Source organism: Odocoileus virginianus, chromosome 6, assembly GCF_023699985.2.
Source record: "Odocoileus virginianus isolate 20LAN1187 ecotype Illinois chromosome 6, Ovbor_1.2, whole genome shotgun sequence".
Classification (NCBI taxonomy): domain Eukaryota; kingdom Metazoa; phylum Chordata; class Mammalia; order Artiodactyla; family Cervidae; genus Odocoileus; species Odocoileus virginianus.
This window is the reverse complement of record NC_069679.1, coordinates 78,867,761-78,894,545: the sequence shown is the minus strand read 5'-3', so window position 1 is coordinate 78,894,545 and position 26,785 is coordinate 78,867,761. Positions and strand designations below refer to the sequence as shown.

The 26,785-nt window shown below is 37.4% G+C and overlaps 1 protein-coding gene across 9 annotated transcripts in view; it reads left to right on the top strand.

Annotated features, from left to right (window-relative positions):
* The window catches only part of CEP128 (centrosomal protein 128), a 484,062-nt gene that overhangs the window by 230,700 nt on the left and 226,577 nt on the right, over positions 1 to 26,785 (top strand). For 7 of the 9 annotated variants that reach the window (XM_070469726.1, XM_070469720.1, XM_070469725.1 and 4 more), the window contains one exon: positions 13,887 to 14,079. The exons of the other annotated variants lie outside the window; for them this stretch is intronic. In XM_070469726.1, the coding sequence (XP_070325827.1) occupies positions 13,887 to 14,079 (193 nt within the window). The remainder of the gene's footprint in view (positions 1 to 13,886; positions 14,080 to 26,785) is intronic. 9 annotated transcript variants of the gene reach the window in all.

Genomic DNA, 26,785 nt, shown 5'->3' with positions numbered 1-26,785 from the left:
GGGTTCCATTCCTGGGTCGGGAAGATCCCTAGAGGAGGAAATGGCAACCCATTCCAGTATTCTCCCTGGAGAATTCCATGGACCTAAGAGCCTGGCGGGCTACAGTCTGTGGGGTTTCAAAGGGTCAAACATGACTGAGCGACTGACACTTTTACTTCTTTTTTGATATAAAGAAGGGGAGAATGGATTACATGCCATGTCAGATTCACAATGAATGTTCTTACCATTATGTGTATCAGTATCAGTTAGTCGCTCAGTCAAGTCCAACTCTTTGTGACCCTATAGATTGTGGCCCACCAGGCTTCTCTGTCCATGGAACCCTCTAGGCAAGAATACTGGAGTAGGTTGCTGTTTCCTTCTCCAGGGAATCTTCCCAACCCAGGGATCAAACCCAGGTCTCCTGCATTGCAGGAAGATTCCTTACCATCCACAGGGGAAGCCCACGATTATGTATATTAACATTTAAATATAGCCAGTCTTTTTCATTTAGCCAAGATTTATTGATCATGTATTTTTTTGTGTATAGACATTGGGGATATGTGTTAGAAAGCCATGGAAGTTAATAGGGAAAATGGAATTATAAACAAATTTTAGATATCCTTGAAATCCTTAATGTGAGTTATATTGTTATAGAGATAGGTAAACATTGACCTGAGAATACAGAAGAAGGAAGAACTACAGTGTTTGTGTTGGGAGGATGGAAGGGTGTGATGCTGCCAGCATGTCAGAGAAGGCTTCTGCAAAAATATGTTTAAACTCAGTCATAAAAAACTTATGTAGAAGTTCTCCAGTTGGCTAAGTAAGTATAACAGTGGCAAGAAGATGAATATTTGAGTCAATAGGAATAAGGCCCTGAGATTCATGAGTAAGGTACAGGTGGGAGGTGGTACAAGACAGAGTTTACTTTAGAAAACCAGATAGTCATTAGAGAAGCTTCTTTTTAAAAAAAATTCTTCATAAGAAATTAACAGTATTATGATTGAACATTGAAATTTACTTGACCTTATAAAATTTTCTCTCATACTTTCAATACTGTGATCCTGTGTGTACCTCACCATTTTTATAGAAGCCAATCCTGACTTGTATTTATGCTGCTGGCATAGAAATTTTAGAATATACATGTTTTGCTGTCTCAGAATTTTTTAGCTAGAAGTTTTCTGTGCATTAATAAAGCATTTCTCTCTCTCTCTTTTTTTTTCTTTTCCCAACTCCACAATTCTGACAACAAGAGCAATGTACTTGGAATTTCCTTTCAAGTTAAAATCTTTATCATTTCTGAACAGAAAGTTTTCACTGTTGTTGTTCAGTTAAATTATGAGAGCCAGAGATGACTCTTAATCATAGCTCTTTAATTTGGGAGCGAGTGAGCTGTTTTCCCTTATCATTTAATGGGGTTGAACTTCCGATCAGACGAGTTTTAACGCTGCATGAGGCAACTGTAGCTCCACAGTGTAAAAAGGCCGTGATAAGCAGTACTACCCTGACCGACTGACTACGGAGGAATTGAATCTATTTACTAGAAAGATGGCCCAGGTTATTGATGGGCTACAGTACTGTAATTCCCATGAACCATGACTGGACAGCTCTATAAGTATTGAAGATAATATCTGAAGTCAAAGGACAAAAGCTATATGGAAAGTAGAATTGCTATTCAGCTAGTCGATGTTGACGTCTTGCAGTATTAGAAGGACCTCTGATGGCATTTTGTAATTGTTTTCATAAATCTGCCAAATGAATTTCTTCTTTTAGTGTTAATTTTAGAAGAATTAAGACTGGGTGGAAATTGTGTTCCTGTTGCTTTGTTGGCAGTGGTAACATAACATAAACATGAAACCCAACTAAGATTTGGACCTGGCTCATAGATAAAATAAATCTAAGAATAATGCGTGACAGAGAGGAAGAGGGTTGAGATGGTTGTTAAGTAAAGCAGGGCATTCCCATAGACAAGGGATTTGTTTTTGTCAAAAAACCCTGACAAAGCATTTAGAGGCTACATTTTAATCAGCTTAACTGAGAATTTACTAAGTAGCTACTATGCCTCAGTACTCCCATTACATGCTGTGAAGATAAGAATGAATTAGGAAATGATCCCTGTACTTCCCTGTTGTTCCAGTTGGTCCAAGACTTCACCCTCTCAATGCAGGGGGTCTGGGTTCCATCCCTTGTCAGGGGCCTAGATCCCACATATCGCAACTAAGACCCAGTGCAGCCAAATAAATAAATGTTAAAAAAAAAAATTATCTTTCCTCTTAAGGAACACGTTGTCTCTAGAAAAACTGACACTTCTGTAGATGGTTTCAATATTAGATGTAAGAGCTGTAACTGGTGAGCACAAGCTGCCTTGGAGGCAGATGCTACGGATAGATCTTGCAGCCAGCCAGGTAAACAGGAAAGAATATGCATATTGAGTACACAATTGTAGGAATGGCCTGGAAGAGAAACAGCATGATAAATACCAAAGAAACACCAAGTGATCTGGCAGTACTACATAACACTGTGAAAACGTGAGACAGAGGATGTCAAGGACGAGGCTCTAGAAGGAGGCAGTATTTAGATCCATCAAGAAGAGCATCGTATGCCATTTTAAAAGCTTGGGTCGCTCTGCATTTAGTGGGGGGCCACGAAGGAGTTTTGAACAGGAGAGCATATGTTCATATTTTAGAAGCATCACTCTGATAGTGATGTGAAAGGTGGATTACAAGTGGGAAGACCAAATGCAAGAAGTTAAGAGGTCTTCGGTGAGACCCAGGTCTCTGGTTTAGGTAGGGTGAAACTTCTAATTTAGGAAGTTGTAGCAATTCATTGGAAGGGACAGACTCAAGAAATATTTTGATGACAATATGCAAGTAATATTTAATGTTATGTAAGAGGCTGATGGAGAAGGAGATGTCTAGGGATTTCCATTCAAACTAGAAGACCCCAGTCAATGGTTTGTATTGGAATAGACAGGCATGCACAGTCCTAGGTAGCAAGCTAGCAGAAGCATTGGAAGAGTTTCCACTATAGGGATTAATATCCAGAAAATTTCACCTGGACAGGAAGGCCTAAAGAGAAGCAGGGACAAAGGCATAAATCAGAGTTTAGGTTCAAATCATGGAGCGAAACGAGAAGTAGCAAAGACTTTCAGTGAGAAAATACGGACAGGTCATCAGCTGTAGAGCCAGCAGGCACTCACTTTCAGAATGGAACCACACTACTTGCAGGCATCACTTGATCTCAGATCTTAAGTTATCAGTTTATGGTAGTAAATAAAAAAGCTGGTGTCAGCTGCTCCTCATCACAAGAGCCCTGGTACTCTTGTTTACAGAGCACATTTAATTCTGGGAGACTGGTGTTAATTATTCTCTGAAGATGCACAAAGTGAATTGATACGCTTCTTTGCCTATGGAGAGCTTTTCCTTCTTGGCATTTATCCCACTGTGTTGAAATTCCCATTTACTCTTCTCTTCTTTCTCTAATCTGTAAGCTTTCTGTGGGAACACCTGTGTCATTCCCATTCCTTGTTGCATCTTTAGTATTTACCATAAATAAGTAACTTAGTCATGTCCGAATCTGAGTGATCCCATGGACTCACATCCTCCATGCTCCTCTGTCCATGAAATTCTCCAGGCAAGAATACTGGAGTGGGTTGCCATTTCCTTGTGGGGCTCCTGAAGGGAAAATTAGAATTGCATGCCTCAAGTACATGGGAGCCCCTTGGGCATGTTCATTATCAAGAGTGCTCCTTTCCTTGGTAAAGCACTTCTGACTGCCAGATTGTTTCATTGCGAGCCATTCAGGGATGTTAATGTAGCGAATATGCACCCCAGAGATCTTTCCTTTGGGGTTGATGAAATATTCCTGGATGCAGAGAAAGGGCTTGGCTAAATGCTCAATAAGTATCTTTTTTTTTTTTTTAAGGAAGTATTTAGACCTGCTGCATTTTCCTACTCCGTTTACTTCCTCAGGTTAACTATCACCAATGAATAAGTAACAAGCAGGTTAGGTTTCAGAAATATATCAGATCTCAAACTGGTATTATTTGGTCAATAGTATTTAAATTTTAGGATTATATAGTGAAGTGAGTGAAGTCACTCAGTTGTGTCCGACTCTTTGCGACCCCACGGACTGTAGCCTACCAGGATCCTCAGTCCATGGGATTTTCCGGGCAAGAATGCTGGAGTGGGTTGCCATTTCCTTCTCCAGATTAAGATTATATATCAATATATAAAAAAATATGTTTCCAAGTTATTTAGGGATTTTCCTGTTTGGTATCATCCCAAAGGGGCTTCCCAGTTGGCTCAGTGGTAAAGAATCTGCCTGCCAACGCAGGAGATGCGTATTCTATCCCTGCGTCAGACCCCCTAGAGGAGGAAATGGTGACCCACTCTAGAATTCTTGCCTGGAGAATTCCCTGGACGGAGGAGCCTGGTGCGCTACAGTCGATGGGGTTGCAAAGAGTCAGATATGACTGAGCACACATGCACGTCATCCCAAAGCCATACTTTCTGTAGTATAACAACCTCCAGGAGCTGGTGATGGACAGGGAAGCCTGGTGTGCTGCAGTCCATGGGGCCACAAAGAGTCGGACACGACTGAGTGACTGAACTGATGTTCTGTACAGTGACAGGTATTTGTTTTTCCCTACTGCTTTAGAAATATTGTAACTGAAGCAGTTTTAGAGATCGTGAAGTTTGACTTTTTATTTTGTAGGTGAGAAAGAGATCCTGGGAGTTTTGAATTTTACCTAAGGATATAAAACTAGTTTCTGAGAAGGGTTTGGGAACCTGTAGCTCTGAACTCTGGGCCACTGTTTTTTTATTCTGATTATGTGACTTACACTTGAGTATAAACTTTATATTATGAATATTGCCTTTTTAGTGATGTGGATTAAAAAAAAAAACTTATTTTGTGAGAAGTACTGTTGTTTTTCTTCAGTCACTAAGTCATGTCCAACTCTTTGCAACCCCATGGACTGCAGCACACTAGGCTCCCTTGTCCTTCACTATCTCCTGGAGTTTGATCCAATTCATGCTCATTGAGTCAGTGAATGCTATCCAGTCATCTTATCCTCTGTCTCCCCCTTCTCTTGCCTTAACTCTTTCCTAGCATCGGGGTCTTTTCCAGTGAGTCGGTTTTTAACATCAGATGGCCAAAGTATTGAAGCTTCAGCTTCAGTCCTTCCAGTGAATATTCAGGACTGATGTCCTTTAGGATGGACTGGTTAGATCTCCTTGCAGTCCAAGGGACTCTAAAGAGTCTTCTCCAATGCCACAGTTCAAAAGCATCAATTCTCTGGCACTCAGCTTTCTTTATAGTCCAACTGTCACATCCATACATGACTACTGGAAAAACCATAGCTTTGACTAGATGGACCTTAAGTGATGTCTGCTTTTTAATGTTTTGTCTAGGTTTGTCATTGGGCTCATTGCATTTAATTCTTATTGAAGGTTGCAAATGATCATCTAGTATTTTATCCTTCCAGTGGCGACAGCAAAATGTGATACAGATACTCAGGTATCTTCTTGTAGTGGAAATATCCTTAGGTCGTACACAGGGAACTCACTCAGTTTAATTGGTGGAATAATTTTTATTTTCTAAAATGTACTATGAATATGGGTATATTTCTTCTAGATGCTATTCAAACCAAATAAAAAAGTGGTAAGTTTTAGTGAAAGAATTATATTTTGAGGTTGATTTCAATTTGAATTTTGCAGTTCTGGGTTAATTCTTATTTTGGTAGCCTAGCACATTCTAAAAAATTGCTATCCTTTTTATCTCTGGTTCTTGTATAAACATTTTCTCTCAAAGTTGTTTTTAGAATTTTAATGAAGGAAGCATGGTAGTGAAAAGCAGCAAAGTTATGGTTCCTGATATAACTATCCTTACTGACTTCTGGTATATTATTCCACTAAATCTCACTAGAGGATTCATACAGATTTAAAATATCACTGTGATTGTTTTACTGGATACTTAAAAATATTTCCATCTACTTGCAAGCTATCAACTAAGAAGGTTAAAAAAAAACTGATTTAAAATTATTTGCCCTATTTTTGTTTACTTAGCAATATTTGTTGGTGTAGTTAAATAAATGAGCCTATTATGTACTCTGTAAGATACTCTTGTGAGTGGTTAATAGAATGGTGTTTGCACTGTGATTTATATAGCCTTGTCATCTAATTATTGTTTGAAATTGGTGAAGTTATTCCTATACTGTGTTTCAAGCTGTTTCTCCAAGATACTTAATGAAAGATAATAGGTGTTTCTCTAACAAACTCTGATTCTCTTAATTGATTATTGGTTGGTTAAATTTCCATAAATCAATTTGTTTTCTAGGATTAATAATATATTGTGCATACTTACTCAACTCATAACAAGCATCTAACTATGACCTGTTTTTAATTTTGTATGATAATGGAATAAATACTCAACAGGAATTAACTGAAGCCGTAGGTCTTAATGTACTTGTTGGCTAGGGCTGCCATAAGAAAACTGGGTGAGTTAAACAACAGATATTTATTTTCTCACAGTTCTGTGGCCTAGAATTCTAAGGTCACTCAGTGCTAGAACTGGTTTCTGGTGAGACTTCTTGCCTCATAGACAGTCATCTTTCATGTTGGGGCTGGTGCCATGGCTGGAAGAGCTGAAGGTTAGGAGTCAGAGTGTGTCTCTTCTTCTTCAAAGGACACTACCCTTAAGACCTCATTTAACCCTAATTACTTCCCTAAACTCCCTGTGTCTTTGGTTAGGGTTTAACATGATTTTGAGGGGGGTATAATTCAGTCCATAACACAGATCAAACCTGATTATTGCTTTGTTTCAGATAACTTTTTGTTATTCTGTTTTTATCAGAACCAGTAGGAGTGTTGTTATGATAAAACAGAATTTTTTTGTTGTCGTTATTCTCTCTTAACAACAGGCCAAAGATTGGAATGGAATAAGGAATAGGTAGGAAACCATTGAGAAAAAGGAAATTGAAGGTATTTTTAAAATCTGCCATTAAATCATTGAGAAAGAACAGATTAAACTAGATGATGGAAGCTAGTGATCGATTTTGTTTGGACCATTTGAGTGTTCAAAAATTGAATTGGTAGTGAATATTTTTTAAGAAATCAAATAAGTGCAATATTACCACATGGAATTTGTTTTCCTTCTGAGGCATAAGAAGATCTAATAATGCTAGGATTTCATTCTCTTGTGGTAGAAAACAGAATTAAGAAGAACCATGGATATGACACCACATCAGAAGTAGTGTCCTTCTTGCCCTTGTTTTTTGTAACATAGTAACCTGAATGGAACTTTTCAAAAAAATAAGAGGACATATTTTCTATATACTTTACACTTGTCTTTGGTAGGTATAAAAGCATAATCACCACAAACAATTTGATGTTCATGTTTTTAGTCCTATTTTGGTTTGATGGGCTGAGCTGCGATCATTTTTGACAAATGTATATTTTTTAAATTACTTAATATGCCTGTCCCTTCCTTTTGAATTTTTGACATTGAGGATATCCACCTTATAATATTTTTTTTCTTTGGGATTCAGTTGCCCCAGACTCATATTTTCCTCCTAAATTTCCATTTATATCTCAGTTTTACTTTGGAATTTCACTTGTGCTTACCTCTTCTAAACCCTCTTCTCTTCTCTCTGTAGATATTCTTTAGGGGCCATTTATTTGTTCCTATTGCCTTTAACTTCCTTTACACTATTGATTTAGTTTGTGTCTCTTGACCATATCTCTTGAGCTTTAGATCTATATATCCAATTATCATCTATACTTCTGTGTGTTTTGATCCTAACCTCAGTCTATTTCAGCCTAATTTAACTTCTTAACCCCTAAATCTTTGCTTTTTCTAGGTTTCCTGTTTTAGTTTATTAAGCTAAAAATTGGCCGTCAATGCCGATTCCTCCTTCTTCCTTACCCTCCTTACATTTAAGTCTCAAATACATATGGTTTGGTCCAGTCCTTGTTACCATTTTTCACTTGTATGGAATACTATAAAAGCCTCTTGGCTTCTAGCCTCTGATATGTTCTCCACTCTATCTAGAGAGTATGCTTTCTAAAGATCAGTCAGTTCACTTCCTTGTCTCATATTTGTGGTTAGATGGGGATGATGGTATATCTCTCATCCTCATGCTGACTCTGTTTTCTTCCTAAATGCGTTAGTAGAAAGTGATCCTTTAATCTGGCAGAATTGATTATCTTTTCTGGCTTTCTGTGCTATGGAATTTTATCTTTTTCTTTTTCTATTTGCAATAGTATTTCAAAGTGAATATTGGGGAATGAAGCAGACTTAAATTTCTACAGTCATAATTGGAAGTTCACATCCTCGTGTAAGTTGAGGACTTCCTGTATTTCAGTTCAACCCAGTCGTGTCTCACACTGCGACTCCAGGGACTGCAGCACGCCAGGCCTCCCTGTCCATCACCAACTCCCAGAGTTTACTCAAACTCATGTCCATTGAGTCAGTGATGCCATCCAACCATCTCATCCTCTGTCGTCCCCTTCTCCCGCTGTCAGTCTTTCCCAGCATCAGTCTTTTCCAGTGAGTCAGTTCTTTGCATCAGGTGGGCAAGGTATTGGAGTTTCAGCTTCAACATCAGTCCTTCTAACAAGTATTCAGGACTGATTTCCTTTAGGATGGACTGGTTGGATCTCCTTGCAGTCCAAGTGATTCTCAAGAGTCTTCTTCAACACTGCAGTTCAAAAGCATCAATTCTTTGACATTCAGCTTTCTTTACAGCCGAACTCTCACATCCATACATGGCTACTGGAAAAACCATAGCCCTGGCTAGATGGACCTTTGTTGGCAAAGTAATGTCTCTGTTTTTAACATGCTGTCTAAGTTGGTCATTACTTTTCTTCCAAGGAGCAAGCGTCATAATTTCATGGCTGCAGTCACCATCTGCAGTGATTTTGGAGCCCCCCCAAAATAAAGTCTTCACTGTTTCCACTGTATTTATTAAATACACTGTTTCCTGTATTTATTTAGTGACATACAGACAAGGCAAAGGCCTACAAATTATATAGCAAGTACTAAAGCCAGGTCTCATCTCTGCAGGGTGATTTAACTTTAAGCTTTTGTTGATCTGTCTCCTCCCTCCTTTTATTTTTTGTTAAGTAATAGCTACATTGAGATATAATTCATGTACCATACAACTGACCTATTTAGAGTTACCATTTAGTAGTTTTTAGTATATTCACAGAGAGGTGCAGCCATCACTACATGAATTTTGGAACATTTTCATTACCCCCCAAAAGACAATCTGGACCATTAGCCATCAGGTTCTTAACATATCTGCCCATCCCACCCTCCTGGTAGCACTAGTCAGCAAGTAATCTGCTTTTATCTCTATAGATTTGTCTGTTCTGGACATTTACTATCAGTGGAATCATATAATAAGCAATCCTTTATGACTGATTTCTTTCATTTAGCAGAATGTTATCAAGGTTCATCTGTGTTGTAGTATGTATCAGTACTTTACTACTTCTTATTAAGTAACTGTCCATTGTATGGATATACGACATTCATTTACCAGTTGATGTTCATTTGGATTATTTTGATTTCTTGGCTATCATGAATAGTGCTTCTATGAACATTTTGAGTAACATGGTTTTTTGCATGAACATATGTTTTTATTCCTTATAAGTGTATACCTAGGAGAAACTTGCTAAGTTACACAGTAAATATGTTTAAACTTTTGAAGAAAGTCCAGATTGTTTTTCAAGGTAACTGCACCATTGTGCGTTGCTCTTGTCAGTATATGAGCATTTTAATTTCTCCATATACACGTGAACATTTGTTATCATCTGTGTGTTTTTTATTTTTTTTGATCATAGCTATCCTGCTGGATGTAAAATGGAACTTTAGTGTGGTTTTGATTTGCATTTCCCTGATGGCTAGTTGTTGAGAATCTTTTCATGTGGTTATTGGCCATTCATATATCTTCTTTGGAGAAATGTCTGTTTTGATCTTTTGCTGATTTTATCTTTTAATTTATTATTTGAGTTCTTCATGTATCCTAGCTATAAGCCCTTTTTCAGACATATGATCTATAAATATTCTTTCCTGTTTAGTGGGTTGTGTTTTCACTTTGTTGACTGTGACCACTGAAGCATAATATTTTAAATTTTGATTAAATCAAATTTATCAACTTTTTTCTTTGGTTGGTTGTGCTTTTGGTGTAATATCTAAGAAATGATTGTCAAATCAAGATCATGAAGACTTCTGCCTATTTTCTTCTAGGAGTCTTATATTTTTAGTTCTTACATTTAGATCTATGATCCATTTTGAGTTAATTTTTTAATACCACAATATGAGGTATAGGTCCAAGTCTGTTCTTGTACGTGTCACTATTCGTAGTCCCACTACCACTGGTTGAAAGACTCTTCTTTCGTCATCAAATTGTTTTGACACCCTCGTTGAAAGTCAGTTGACCATATATGCATAGATTTTTTCTGGACTCTTAATTCTATTTCATTGATCTATTGTTTATCCTATGCCAGTATTACACTGTTTTGATTACTGTGTCTTTGTAATAAGCTTTGAAATGGGTAACTTTGAGTCTTCCAAATTTGGTCTTATTTTCCAACACTTTTTTTTTTTGGCTACTCTGAGCCCCCTGATTGTACATATGCTATTTAGAATGAACTTGTCAATTTTCCGAAAAGCCAGTTGGGATATTGATTGAGATTGCATTGAATATATAGGTCTTTTTGAGGAGTATTTTTGTCTGAACTGTATTGTCTTCTGATATTTTGTACATAGGATATTGTCCCATTTATTTAGGTATTAAAAATTTTTTTTTCAACTGTATTTTGTTTAGTTTTTTTCTTTATTATCTTTTCAGAGTATTTTTTTCAGTTTTTTTGAAAGGTGTATTATTAAGTATTTTATTCATTTGATGCTACTGTACATATAGCTGACTTTTAACTTGATTTTTTTTACTGATCATTCAAGCATATAGAACTACAATTGATTTATGTGTATTGATCTTATATATTACAATATTCCTAAACTATTTTATTAGTTCTAATATGTTTTTAATGAAATCATTAGGATTTTTTTATACAGGGGCATGTTATCGGCAAATAAATCTAAATAGGTTTACTTCTTTTTTTTCAGTGTGGATATAATTTATTAAATTTTCTTGCAAAATTGCCAGGCCATGACCTCCTGATACAGTGTTATATAAAAGTGGTGAGAGCAGACATTCTTGTTTCTGATTTTAGGGAGAAAGCATTGTCTTTTACCATTAGGTATGATAATAATTGTGGTTTTTTAAAATAGATGTCTATTATCAGGTTGTGAAAATTCCCTTCTATTCCTAGCTTGTTGAGTGTCTTCATTGTGAATGGGTATTGAATTTCATCATGTAATTTCTCTTCACGTTTTAATATTATCATGTGGCTTATGTCTCTAATGCTTACTAATATGGCATATTATATTAATTAATTTTCAAATATTAGTGAAACCTTGCATTCATGGGATAAATCCCAGTTGATTATGCTGTCAGAACCCTTTTATATGTTTCTGGATTCTGGTTGTTAGTATTTTATTGAATATTTAAAAAATTGCACCTTAATAACCTGGGAAGATGACAGTTGGGATCTCAGTGTTCTTAGCCTGCTTTGTTTGGAGTAGATTGACCACCCTATCCATGAGGAGTTGGTGGAAGAGGGCGTTCCCAATATTTCTGTTGCAGTTACCCTTAGCTTGTATAAATCAGAGCTCTGAAGATGAAAAATCCTAGTGGCCTGCCCTTTCCGTGAAATATAATACCTGCTATTATGGCCTGTGTCTACTCACAACACTTTTGACTGTAGATGTTTGAGTTTTCCGCATCAAGTAGTCTTTCAGTTTTTTTCTTTCATCAACTGGGTGCCCTATAACTTAATTCATCTCTGACACTGACTGTCCAGAGTTATTCCAGATCTCACAGGTTAAGGGCTCAGTGCCACTAGACTTTTCCTACCTCTCCCCACTTTTCAGATGCCAGTCACAAGTATTGAGTGCCTGGGTTTCCTACACTTCTATCTGATCTGGCTTCAAATTGGGATTCCCATAGTTCATTAATTTGTTATAATGGCTCACAGATTTCAGGGAAATATTTGACTTACTATTAGTACTTCTTTATAAAGGATACAATTGAACAACCAGATGAAGGGATATATAGGGCATGGCCCCAAAATATTCTGAGTACAGGAACTTCTGTCTCTGTGGAATTTTGGGTGCATTACCCTCTTGGCGTGGAAGTGAGTTCACCAGCCTGGAAGCTCATTATGTCTCGCTGTTCAGGTCTTTACAGAACTTAATCTCCAGTCCTCCCTGGCCTGTACCCCATCCCCCTTCTTCTAAGTTGATGAGTATAAAGGTAAATTTCAGCTTGCTAATCCCCAGCCCCATCCTGAGGCTATCTAGGGGCTCCACCCTAAACTAGCTCATTAACATAAACTCTGGTCTCATCAAAAGTGCTTTGTTATTAATAGACCATAACTTTATGCATGATTTTTTCTTCACCCAACATACTGGTTACCTTATGATATTACTGTATAATTTTTTATAATTTGACTTATGATGATTTTTTTTTTTATGTCACCACCTGTTCGATCTTTTGTCCAAAGGAATTGTGCCTCTTTTTCATTTCTGGGGATATTTGAAAGCTGATGTATGTGGGGAGTCCTACTCTAAGGGCCGTATCCCAGTTCTGCTTCATCATGTGGTGGTTCAGTTACTGAGTTGTGTCTAACTCTTATGACCCCATGGACTGTAGCCTGCCAGGCTCCTCTGTCCATGGGATTTTCCAGGCAAGATTACTGGAGTGGGTTGCCATTTCCTTCTCCAGGGGATCTTCCCAACCCAGGGATTGAACCTGCAAAATGATTCTATCACAGCTACTTTTAAGAAACTGGGGCATGTCCAAACAGCCTTTTAGACTTCTGGAGACTTAGCGTATTCTTGCTTATGATATGAACTATTCAGGGAGATTGTCCGTTAGCTTAATCGCATTTTCCCTTCTAGTTCACAGCTTCCACTATTTTGCATCTTATTGAGGTGGAGACTGTTTAGATGATTTAAAGTCAACTAGCAGCTGGATCAAAGAAGGCAATGGCACCCCACTCCAGTACTCTTGCCTGGAAAATCCCATGGATGGAGGAGCCTGGTGGGCTGCCGTCTATGGGGTCACACATAGTTGGACACGACTGAAGTGACTTAGCAGTAGCAGTAGCAGCTGGATGGTACTCTCTCACTTGGCAAGGTCCTAAGACCCAACTGAAATTTTGTTCTACTGAATGTGAAAGTTCTTTTCTCATCCCTGCTTTAAATATTTAGATGTTAGCGTTGGTGAAGTTAGAGTCTTTGGAAAAGAGAGTTGTTTCAATTAAATTTCCTAGTTTTAAATATGGAAAAATGCTGACTTTATCTGACTCATGCTGTATAAAATCTCTCTCTCTACCTGATTAGCAAGACCCTTGGGGATATATATTTTTAGAAACAAATTTAGGAGTTTTCTCTTATTTTTTAATCTCTGAAATAACATTCTGTTTTATAACAAGTTTTTCTAGGTCTATTATGGAGTGCTTTGGATTTTCAAATATTTGTACTAAGCTAATTAGGGGATTAATTGTATTACAACATGAAGTTTAATAGGCTAAACTTTCTGTGGTATTGCCTTTTGAAAGATGATAGAGCATACCAAGTATTTTATAAATATCCAAGAAAATAATTTTCTGCATGAGCTTTTAACTGATATAAACCATTATGCAAATTAAAACATTATGGGTATTTTAAAATTTTGCTTAAATCATTAGTTATTGTTTAAATTTAGATTATCATGACTTCATGTTTTGGAATGCCACTGTTTTCTAGATTTTTAAAAATTAGAATAAATGTCATATTTTTAGACTAAACTTCAGTGGCTCTGTGAGGAACTGAAAGAGAGAGAAAACAGAGAGAAAAGTCTACGGCACCAGCTGATGTTGTGCAGACAACAACTCAAGAATATGACGGAAAACAAGGAAGCTGAGCTTCAGTGTCTTTTTGAACAGATAGAAAGACAGGAGCAACTTCTGGAAGAAATACACCGAGAGAAGAGAGGTGTGTTGATTGCTCTTTCTCTTTTATTTTTCTTTGTTTATGTTCATGAAATCTTAGGGTTGGGGGAAAAAAACTCGGTTTCTCTTGCATTTAGTTTTGAACGACAGAATTTCCAAATGCTTCTCCTCTCCTTGTCTCTTGTTTGCTTATCTTCATTTCTGGGTCTGGAGAGAGGACTGTTTCTCCTTGAGAATTTCTCCTTTAGCTCCTGTATCCCCACTGTGTACATTTCTGTCTTTTGGCCATTTGCAAATGCTAATTAGGTAAGTCATGTTTGTTCTTCCCTAGTAAAGTGCTAAAATCAGTAAAATATGCATTCATTCAATAAACATTTACTTTGTATCTGTTTTCCCAAATTATTGAAGTTGTCAAATTTATTGACTTAAAGTTTTTTGTAATAGCCCCTTTTTAATTCTTTTAGTTTCTATAAGATCTGTGCTGATGTCTCTTATTATATTCCTGGTATTGGTAATTTGTTTTCATTCTTTTGTTTTTATAAGTCTTGCTGGGGGGTTTATTAATTTTATTGCTATTTTCAAAGAAACAGCCTTTGATTTTTAATTTTTTCTATTATTTGTCATTTTAGTTTTTAATTGATCTCTAGTGTCATTCTTATTTCCTTTCTTTTACTTCCTTTGTACATCATTTGTTTTTCTCCTGGATTCATAAGTTGGACACTTTATTTTAATCTTTCTGTTTCTTAATATAGTCATTTAAAATTGTAAATTTTCATCTTAGTAATGCTTCAAATTACTAAATTCTGGTATATTTTCCTTTTATTATTACTTAGTTTCATTTAGAAGATATTTCCCTTGTGATTTCTTCTCTGACATGTGGATTTTTTTTTTTAAGAAGTAGACTACTTAGTTTCCAATTATATAGAATTTTACAGATATTATCAGTTTCTAAACTTAGTACCCTTGCAGTTGTAAAACATACTCCATGATTCAATGCTTTTTCTGAGATTTGTATTATTAGCCCAAATGTGGTCTCTGTTAGTAAATTTTCCAGGTGCACTTGAAAATAAGTTATGTTCTGCATTTATTGTGAAATGGTCTATAAAAGTCATTTATGCTAAATTGTTTCACATTGTTCTGCATTTCTGGTGGTTTCTATATCCCTACTGATATTATTTCTATCAATAACTGATAGAGGATTTTTTTTCTATCAATAACTGATAGAGATATCCAGCTATTTTGAAGGTGTGATTTTTTTTTTTCCCTCCAAATATTTTGAAACTCTTTTGTTAGATTCCATCTTGATATTGATTGTGGAAATGCATCTAGTGAGTCGCAAAGTCGTGTCCCGCTCTTAAGGTCCCATGAATCTAATTAGGAGCCTGTCGTAACAGTCTCAATAAAAGCAAAAGAGGAACTGATAGAGGACATTAGTAGTGGCAACATGCAAGATACTGTTGAGGAATTAGTGCAAGATTGAACAATGTGGGTGAATGAGAGAAGGCTCACAGGATACTCAAGGTCTTCGTGCTTTTGCCTTTGGGAGAAATAGCAAAGTTGGGAAAGAGGGGCTGATTTATTGGGAGACCAAAAAAGATCATGTTTTTGTCTATTCTTTAAAAACTATAAAAAGTAAAAGTCTCGGGAAGACCCAAACTTGTGATAGAGGGATGATATGGTAATTTCTTGACTTTCGGGTACAAGATGTATGAGTGCTATCTGTGATTCAGAAATAATGAGGACTTAATATGGATAATGAAGAACAAGCCAAGCCTGTTATAGTTGCATATGTACACATGTATTATTAGGAAGATACGAGTTTTCTTCTGTTTTAGGGGCTATTTCAGGGCTGTAGGTTGGAGCTGGGATGTTCCAAAAGGAGACGAAATCTACTGAGAAGTTATTGTCATGGACCTCTTAGAAGTTTAGTAGTTGTTGACTTAGGAATTCTTCATTGTTATGAATGGCAACAAAGAAAAGAGTAGAGAGATATAAACTGCAGCAGAGAAGATTTAGGTATGATATTTTAACTTGTGTAAGTAGTTATTTTTAGTAATTTCTTAGTAAACCATCCACTACCTACCTTCTTAATATTCTGATAGGTCACTGCTCCTGTGTGTGCCAGTTTTTCTGGCATGAAGAATACATGCTTTGAATAAGAATACATGCTTTGAAACTATGAGGTCTACTAAAAGTTAAAATTTATAGGCATGTTAGAGGGATTTCTTTTGTCAGAGACCTTTGAAAGTGAAAGTCTCTTTGCGACCCCATGGACTTTACAGTCCATGGAATTCTCCAGGCCAGAATACTCGAGTAGGTAGCCTTTCCTTTCTCCAGGGGATTTTCCCAACCCAGGGATTGAACCCAGGTCTCCTGCATTACAGGCGGGTTCTTTACCAGCTGAGCCACAAGCGAAGCCCAAGAATACTCGAGTGGGTAGCTTATCCCTTCTCCAGCAGATTTTCCCAACCCAGGAATTGAACCAGGGTCTCCTGCTTTGCAGGTGGATTCTTTACCAACTGAGCTATTAGGGAACCCATCAGGGACCTTTAGAAGGAGAGATATCTGTATGGTATGATTTAGCTCCATTCTTGCTTATGAAATGCTAATTATTATGAACAAATATAGCAGACAACTTTATTAACACATTTTTTTCTTAAACTCAAATTGTGAACTCTTAATTAAATGAAGAACTCATCTTTGCTTTCCAGGCACTTTATGATTATGACTGTGACTATTTCATGTACATCATTTTTCTTTCTGAAGTACTTAGAAATTCACATGGCCTCTTAAATTCCTTTCCCTTAAAGGTGAAATTTTGTCTTATTACCCAGTTTCTCTCTTGGGTAGGTCACATGCTTGTTTGGCTTTGTTGGCCTCTCTGGGATCTTCATCCATTCCCTCCACTCTGATACCTGCAGTGCCTAGAAAGCCGATGTTCTTGGTAGCCTGCACTGTGAATCCAGGCTCTCGGATCTGTCCTTTCCTGTCATGTATCACTTATTGGGACTGTAGTGCGTGTAATAATGAAATAGACCATTGTGAATGGCCTCTTTCTTAGGGAGCTACCTTTTCTGAGTAAAGGGAAAGGTACTAATGGGACGTGGAAGAAGGGGATAGTCCTTCGGCTACTTCAGAAGGCACACTTTTGCAGGGGAGGACTGTCGCTCAGGTTGTGTGATGATTTCTGATGAGCACCCGTTTTTGGAATAGCAGTGAAGTGGGCCAAGAAGTGGGCGGTGGGAAAAGGATCCAGGAATGGGAGGAGCTGAATAGGTGAAAGAAAGGTTAATTGGTGCAGGAACCCAGAAGATACGAGAGTGAATGGGGTCAAAAGTAAAGGTAGAGAAGTGAATCTTAGAAAGAACAAGGACAAGAGTTAAGACATTTTTTCTTCCATTACCGTTTTAGCACTTTGAATACATTGCTGTTTTGGGTAGTTTAATTTATCACAGTAAGTTTTGTAATGGTTCCCTTATTTTGACTGTTAGCTCCTCAACATTTGTGGTTGGATATAATTACTCTTTGCTTTGTATATGTTCAATGCCTGTTTGGAGAAGAGGATGCAAGGAATGAGCCAAAGCTACTGGATTTGCTGTGTTAGACTTTGGAAAATGTGTTTTAGTAGAAGCCTTATGAATTTTAAGCCAAAACATTTCTCATAGTTTTTTTTGTTTGTTTACTTGCTTGTTTTGTAAAATATCCAAAGGGTAATAACAGTTGTCATTCAAGGAATAGAGTCAGCTTAGTGATGAAACTGGTACACTGTATATTCCTGTATATGGCTCTGAGGATGAGTATTCTTACTATATGATAGAGATATGATTTAGTATTTTTCAGTTTTCTAGAACTTTTTTTCTATTGAAGACACTTCCACAGGTTCTCATCTACGTGATTCACTTCTACCAGTTTTTTAAGGATTTTCCTCTGATTTCCCAGTGTTCTGAATAACTCCTTTCAACTGTTTTCTCTGTTTTCCTTTGTCCTTTTTCTGAATTTTTGTACCATTTCCATGTTGATGGCAGAATAAAGAACAATTTCTTAGAGTTCATTTTTGGGACAGAAACAAGGGCGGGACTTGTGAACCGAAGGCATCTTTCCTGGAGTGAAAACGAGTACTTCCACTCCAGGACTCTTTCCTGGTCCTGGGAAACAGGGGGTTGTGTCATTTATGTTGTGTGTGCATTGTGTATTTATTGATTTAAGTTTTTCTCTTACTTGTGATTCATATTTTATTTCCCACATTGTTGCAAGCAGTTTTTTTTTTTAAATTTGTCTCATTGAAAGAATATTTGGCAGTCATGCAACTTATACAAATGTTAGTCATTATCTAGTCTAAGAGCTAGGAAAACCAATTTTTTCTATTGCATGTTGGAGTATAATTAAGCATTCTAAATGAATTTAAGGGATAATCTCTAAGTGTAATGTAATTTACTTGGATTCTGGTTAATTTAAAAGAATCTTTTTAGCACTTTATCTTACATTTCACCAGTTTGTTCAGAAGTTCAGTGATCTTGATCATTAGAGATAATGAAAGAATTTTAATTGATTGAAGAAATTATTTAAACTCACTAAACTATTATGTTGTTTAATGTGAAGTCATATATTCCTGCATGTATTTTCAGATTTTCTTCATAATTATTTTCAAAAACCAATTGAGAAACAGTGGGTTTTTAAAAACTTATATCCACTACTTGAGTAAAATCAGAAGTTTGTTTTAATTTTAGTTCTTGTTTTTGCTTATATATGTTTCATTATAATAATTTTATTTCTCATGTGTTTAGTGTTATTTAAAATCCAGCCAGGCCAACAGGTGAACTGGGATTGAAATTAAACTTCATTGATTAAATGTGCCTAAGACCAGAATTGAGTAAATTAATGATATGCCTGGAGCTCCCGATAACGAACTTTGACTGACTCTATAGCAACATTCATATTGTTACTAAGTAAATTGACAATAGAAAGTTATGGCTAATTATTCTTTAGTTATAAATATCCCCACCCACCTGCCTATCTGTGTAATGGGCCTGATTCTTGTACTACTTCTATTGACTAATTTGGAAGACAAACATTTTCAATACTTTCAGTTACATAGTCACTTAGCAACAGTGAAGCATTGAATGTAGAGTTCAGATATTTAAAGTTACATTTTTCCTCTCCTAAATTATTGGATGTATTTTTATATTCTGGAATGTATTCTAGAAAATCCATAAATGTTAAGTATACTCTACAAATGAATTTTAGATTTTCTTTTTTGACCTTTTTATAGATTATCTATATTATTTTCTACTGTTTCATAGGACAGCAAAGCTGGTCTGCTTGAATTTGAATCAGTGATATTCAGGGAGGAAAGTAAGCTAAAGTTGCATGTGCTAAAAAAGATTTGATGTGGGTTTTAGGTTAGTAAATAGCTTTTATTAAATTCAAAACTTATCTTTGCTGTGTTTCAGTTATTTTAAACTAGCACTTCTTTCTGTTTTGTTGTTTATATGTTAGTTATCAATTGTGGTAGGCAGAATAATGCCAGCTCACTACCCTCAATGATGTCTACATCCTAACTCCCAGAACCTTTTAATATGTTATGTTATATGCCAAAAGAGATTTTGTAGCTATGTTCAAATAAGGGTTTAGAAAAGAGGAAGTTATACTGGATTATTTATATAGGCACACTAGTAATCATAAGTATTCTTAAAGTGAAAGAGAAAGCAGAAAAGGAAGTCGGAGAAAGACTCAATGTATCATTTGTTCATGGCCTTGAAGAAGAAATTCTTCTGGTGGCTCAGACCATAAAGCATCTGCCTGCAATGTGGGAGACCTGGGTTCGATCCCTGGGTTGGGAAGATCTTCTGGAGAAGGAAATGGCAACCCACTCCAGTACTCTTGCCTGGAAAATTCCATGGACGGAGGAGCCTGGTAGGCTACAGTCCATGGGATCACAAAGAGTCAGACACGACTGAGCAACTTCACTTTGTGCTTTTACTTTTGAAGAAGGAGAAGAGTCAAAGCCAGAGAATGTGGGTGGTCTCTAAGAAGCTGGATGAAAGTAAGGAGATGAGTTCTTCCTGGACCCTCTAGAGAGGAATGCAGCCCTTGCTGCAGTGATTATCACAGCCCAGGTTCCCATGCAGGCCTTCTTACATGAAGAATTGTAACGTCATAAATTTGCATTGTTCTAAGGCACTGCATTTGTGGTAATTTGCTACAGCATACATAGCAAACTAATAACCAGTAAGATCATGAAATTAGGCATTTGTAATAGTTTTTTTGCATCTTGGTTCTCAGTTCTGTTCAGATCAAGTAATCCTGCAGCCTGCTTGAACCTCTTTGGGTACTGTGCCCATCTTTGGACATTTGTCAGAAAGTTAAGTATAGTTTGTTACTCAAAGTCTACTAAAATTAACTTGGAAATGAATGCCCCAAGGCAGTTCTCAAAGTGAATGAAATGTGGTATTTTCAAAATGAATGTGATTTCTTTACTCTCATACACATACATACATACATTTGGTGTGCTTCATTTAAATATAGAAATTAAGTTCAGTGAAATTACATAGGTCATGAATGAACCTGAAATGGAGGCAGTCTTTATCGTTTTAGACTGTAGTAAGGCCTTTATTCATTTTTAGTCCTACTGTTAAATTTTATTTTTTTCCCCTTTGAGTTATAGCATAATACTAAAATGCACATAGAAAGAAATTTAAAAATAAAATTGCAGAAAAAAATCAGAGAACAGAGGAATAGTGTCCTTGGCACTTGGAAGGAGTTATTGTGCTTTATCATTTAAGGCAGCTCTGGGTTTTCTAACATCAGAGAGGTATACATGTTGGTCACATGGTTCTTATCATCTTAGTTAACTAAAGGGGACATGGGAACTTCTAGTGAGAAATAAGCAATCTGGAAACTGAAGTCAGGAAGAATGTATTGTATTGACCTTTCTGTAAGTGATATAACAAATAGTGTCTCCAGTTACTGTTCATATGGTAATAAGAGCTAACATTTATTGCTGTGTGCTGGATACTGTTTAAATGTTTCAAGCAATTTATTTTTTAAGTTATCCCCAAACAGGTGCCATCATCCAGCTTTCAAAACAACAAAAACAATCATTTTTTCTTAATAGAAATAGTACATGGTAACTAGGTACGCATCATGAACTTTTATGGTCCCTTAGGCACTTTGCCTTCATGGATGCCTTCCTCCACAGAAAATGAAATGTTTTGACTACACTGGTGTGAAGATAAATGTAATCCAGGCTAGATTTATTATCATATATTCATGGCTATATTCTTTCTTCTGCTGACTCTATAATCATCTCAGGTAAAAACATTTTCACTGGCTGTAGACACTGCCTCCTGTGTTTAGTAGAGAAACTGGGCTGGGATGGAGGAGAGGCCGTGCTCTGAGGTCCTGTGGGGGCTCTGTGTGCAGAAGGTGCTGACGGAGATTGGATGATGGGGTTTCCGTAGAAAGTCTTCCATGTGGTGAACCTAAGTCTGAGTAGGTATGACCCAGGCAAGAGATGGTGGTGGAGTTGTCCCAGCAGAGAGAACTGTGTTTTTCGGGGGCTGAAGTGGGAAAGAGCTTTGCTACTACATAATGAGATAAGGAAACTGAAATGCACACACAAAGGTTGTGGTTGACCTAAAGTTATACACCTACTAGATTTAAAAAAAAAATTATTTCTGTCCCTCCAGTGAACTCAGTTTTCACATGACTCGTATCCCTTTGGTAGATATTAAACTTCAATTTATAGTTGCATTCTTGTCTAAGTATTTGAAGTTTGATTATTCTCTTTTGTTAACTTGGGATACAGAGTGCTTTAGATACCAGATGTGGTTGCTGAGAATAAATACGCATACCATGAAATTTAAAATGGAACTATTTTAAAATAGCGGATGGCAATATACTGTATAGAAATCTTCTATGGCCTTATAGCTATGAAATTTTACTTTGAAACTCCAAAGAAAATTTTCTCAATTTATTAACTTTCAAGCTTTCCTGAGAGCATTTAAAACTCACATTTACACTTACGATTCGAAAGGAAGATTGCTTTCTCCTATTCCTTATCCCCTGCAACTGGTGACTTTACCGTTTTCCTTGGTGGTTTCTCATGTATCTGCTGCTCCTTCTGCATTTAGACTATGCTGTCTTATTTAGTTCTTTAGAAGCTTTGTATTTGCAAGATCTTCTTAACCTCTAGTTGCTGCCTTCTACTTGACTGCTCTTCACCTCTGAGCCTTCCAGAGCCCCCCCAAAATGGATGACTTTCCCAAGCAGTCACACTCCTGTGGATGTGTTCATTCCTTGGGCCCCAGTTGTCTTCCATCCACTTTTCTGCAATCTAATAAAGCTTTTGATAAGGGTGACATCTTTTAGGAATAGCCTTGAACATGCTTAGTTTACTACAAAAGAGGAAATCGCTTTCAAAGTATGATTTTGTATTTTTTATCCCATACTGTTCTCCATAGTGGTTGTATCAATTTGCATTCATGTACCAACAGTATCGTGTACCAGCAGTGTGAGAGGGTTCCCTTTTCTCCACAGCCTCTCTAGCATTTTTGTTTGTGATGATGGCCATTCTGACCAGTGGGAGGTGATACCTCATTGTAGTTTTGATTTTTGTTATTTAGTTATTCAGTCAGTCGTGTCTGACTCTTTGTGACACCATAGTCTGTAACCCACCAGGCTCCTCTGTCCAGGGAATTTTCCAGGCAAGATTACTGGAGTGGGTTGCCATTTCCTATCCAGTGGATTTTCCCGACGCAGGGATCAAACACCGGTCCCCAAATCTGCTGCACTGCAGGTGGATTCTTTACCACTGAGCCAGTGGAGAAGCTCGTAGAACCCAGTATTTACTTATAAAAGTTAGTTGCGTTCATACTGTGAAAATCCAGATTTTATAAACTTGATGGAAAATGTTACTAGTTATGTCTTACTTGAGAAAAACAGATCAAACCAAAAAGATCTCATTTTCATAATACCCCTTACATAATAAATTATCACACACATTTGTACATATGGGTATGCTATCTTCTTAGAATATTTTTATAGGTAACCTGAAATCTGACTTGACAAATCATATGATGGCCGTTCTGACCAGTGTGAGGTGATACCTATTTGTAGTTTTGATTTGCATTTCTATAATCATAAGTGATGTTGAGCATTTTTTCATGTATTTATTAGCCATCTGTGTGTCTTCTTTGGAGAAATGTCTATTTTGGTCTTCTACCCATTTTTTAAAAAAATGAATTTATTTTTAATTGAAGGATAATTACTTTACAATATTGTATTGGCTGCTGCGATACATCAGCATGAGTCAGCAGCCATAGGTATACATACGTCCTCTCCCTGTTGAACCTCCCTCCCACCCCTCCCCACCCCGCTAGGTTGTTAAGAGACCCAGTGTGAATCCCCTGAGTCATACAACAAATTCCCATTGGTTATTTATTGTTACATGTGGTTCCATGTTACCGTCCCCATGTGTCTCACACTCTCCTCCCTCCCCTCTGCGTGTCCATGTGTCTGTTCTCTATTTTTGTGTTTCCATTGCTGCTCTGCAAGTAGGTTCACTAGTACCTTCTTTCTAGATTCTGTATATATATGCGTTTATATACACTACTTGTTTTTCTCTTTCTGACTTACTTCACTCTGTATAATAGGCTCTAGGTTCATCTACCTCATTAGAACTGACTCAAATACATTTCATTTTTTGGCTGAGTAATATTCTATTGTACATATGTACCACTGTTTCTTTATCCATTCATCTGTTGATGGACATCTAGATTGCTTCATTGCCCTAGCTATTATACATAGTCTGCAGTGAACACTGGGGACATGTGTCTTTTTCACATTTGTTTTCCTCAGGGTATATGCCTAGTAGTGGGATTGATGGGTCATAGGTACTCTTATTGCTAGTTTTTTGGGGAGTCTCCATACTCTCTTCCATAGTGGCTGTATCAGTTTTCATTCCCACCAACAGTGCAAGAGGGTTCCTTTTTTTCCACAGCCTCTTCAGCATTTATTATTTGTAGATTTTTTGATGATGGCCATTCTGACTGGTGTGAGGTGATATCTCATTGTAGTTTTGATTTGCATTTCTCTAATAATGAATGACTCTCAAAAACTAATAATGGTTAGGTGGCATCATTGATGTAATGGACATGAACTTGGGCAAACTCCAGGAGATGGTGAGAGACAGGGAAGCCTGAAGTGCTGGAGTCCATGGGGTCTTGAAGAGTTAGGCAAAACTTGGCAACTAAACAACAACAATACTGAGCGATGTTGAGCATCTTTTCGTGTGTTTGTTAGCCATCTGTCTGTCTGCTTTGGAGAAATGTCTGTTTAGGTCTTTTGCCCACATTTTTATTGTGCTGTTTGTTTTTCTGGTATTGAGTTGTATGAGCTGCTTGTATATTTTGGAAATTAATCCTTTGTCAGTTGTTTCATTTGCTATTATTTTCTCCCATTCTGGGGGTTGTCTTTTTACCTTGCTTATAGTTTCCTTTGTTATGCAAAATATTTTAAGTTTAATTAAATCCCACTTGTTTATTTTTGTTTTTATTTGCATTACTCTGGGAGATGGGTCATAGAAGATCTTGCTGTGATTTATATCATAGAGTGTTCTGCTTATGTTTTCCTCTAAGAGTTTTATAGTTCCTGGTCCTACATTTAGGTCTTTAATCTATTTTGAGCTTATCTTTATGTATGTTGTTAGGAAGTGTTCTAATTTCATTCTTTTACACATAACTGTCCAGTTCTCTCAGTACCACATATTGAAGAAAGTATCTTTTCCCCATTGTATATTCTTTTTGTCAAAGATAAGGTGCCCATAGGTGTGTGGGTTTATCTCTGAACTTTCTATCTTGTTCCATTGGTCTGTGTTTCTGTTTTTGTGCCAGTTCCATACTGTCTTGATGACTGTATCTTTGTAGTATTGTCTGAAGTCAGGAAGGTTGATTCCTCCATCTGTATTCTTCTTTCTCAAGACTGCTTTGCTTACTTGGAGTCTTGTGTTTTCATATGTATTGTGAAATTGTTTGTTTTAGTTCTGTGAAAAATGCCATTGCTAATTTAGTAGGAATTGTATTGAATCTGTAGATTGCTTGGGGTAGTATAGTCATTTTTCACAATGTTGATTCTTCCAATCCAATAACATGGACTAACTCACCATTTGTTTGTGTCATCTTTGATTTCTTTTTATCAATGTCTTCCAGTTTTCTGTATATAGCTCTTTTGTCTCGTTGGGTAGGTTTATTCCTAAGTATTTTATTCTTTTTGTTGCAATGGTAAGTGAGATTGATTCTTTAGTTTCTATTTCTTTTTTTTGTTGTTGCTGGTATATAGAGATGCAGGGACTTTCTGTGTATGGATTTTGTACCCTGTGACTTAACTAAATTCTCTTGTTTGTTGTTGTTCAGTTGCTCAGTTGTGTCTGACTCTTTTTGACCCCATGGACTGCAGAATGCCAGGCTTACCTGTCCTTCACAAACTTCTGGATCTTGCTCAAACTCATGTCCATTGAGTTGGTGTGCCATCCAACCATTTCATCCTTTGTCATCCCCTTCTTCTCCTGCCTTCAGTTTTTTCCATCGTCAGAGTCTTTTCCAATGAGTTGGCTCTTCACATCAGTTGGCCAAAGTATTGGAGCTTCAGCTTCAGCATCAGTCCTTTCAATGGATATTCAGGATTGATTTCCTTGTGAAAAGGAGCAGTGCCCTCTGTAAGAGACTGAGCCAGACCTGCCTTTGAGTGTTTGAGTGTCTCCTGTGGCGGTACGGATCAGCAGTGCCCTGCCCCAGGGACTGGACTTGGGCTGCAGCAGACCTGCGAGGTGCGGCATGTGGTATACGTCCTCTTGGAGGAGGTCGCCATTAGCCCCACCCGGGAGCTACCATGCAGACTTTCCACAAACTGGACAACAATTATACCAAAGAAGTGCTTGCACTGTTGCAAAAGTTCTGGGGCCCACAGATTTCCCAACCTTGGAATCCAGCAAAGGAACTGAGAACCCTCAGGGAAGTTGACTTTGGAGGCCAGTGGTATTTGATTACAGAACTTCCACAGGATTGGGGAAACAGACTCTTGGAAGGCACAAACAAAACCTTGTGCACACCAGGACACAGGAAAAGGAGCAGTGACCCCACAAGAGACTGAGCCAGACTTGCCTGTGAGTGTCTAGGAGTTTTTGATGGAGGTGTGGGTCAACAGTTAGGGGCACCAAATACAACAGTCCTGGGAGCTGCGGTGTGCTGATATAAATCCTTTTGAAGGAGATGCCATTACTGCCATTACCCTGCCGTAGTTTGGCCTGAAGGAGGAACCACAGCCCCACCCAGAAGGAGAAAATTGGATTAAAGATTTACTGAGTATGGCCCTGCACACCAGTTCAGTTCACTTCAGTCACTCAGTCATGTCCAACTCTGCGGCCCCATGGACTGCAGCATGCCAGGCCTCCCTGTCGATCACCAGCTCCTCAAGCTTACTCAAACTCATGTCCATTGAGTCAGTGATGCCATCTAACCATCTCATCCTCTGTCATCTCCTCCTCCTGCCTTCAGTCTTTCCCAGAATCAGGGTCTTTTCCAGTGAGTCAGTTCTTTGCATCAGGTGGCCAAAGTATTGGAGTTTCAGCTTCAGCATCAGTCCTTCCAATGAATATTCAAGACTGATTTCCTTTAGGATGGACTGGTTGGATCTCCTTGCTGTCCAAGGGACTCTGAAGAGTCTTTTCCAACACCACAGTTCAAGAGTTTCAA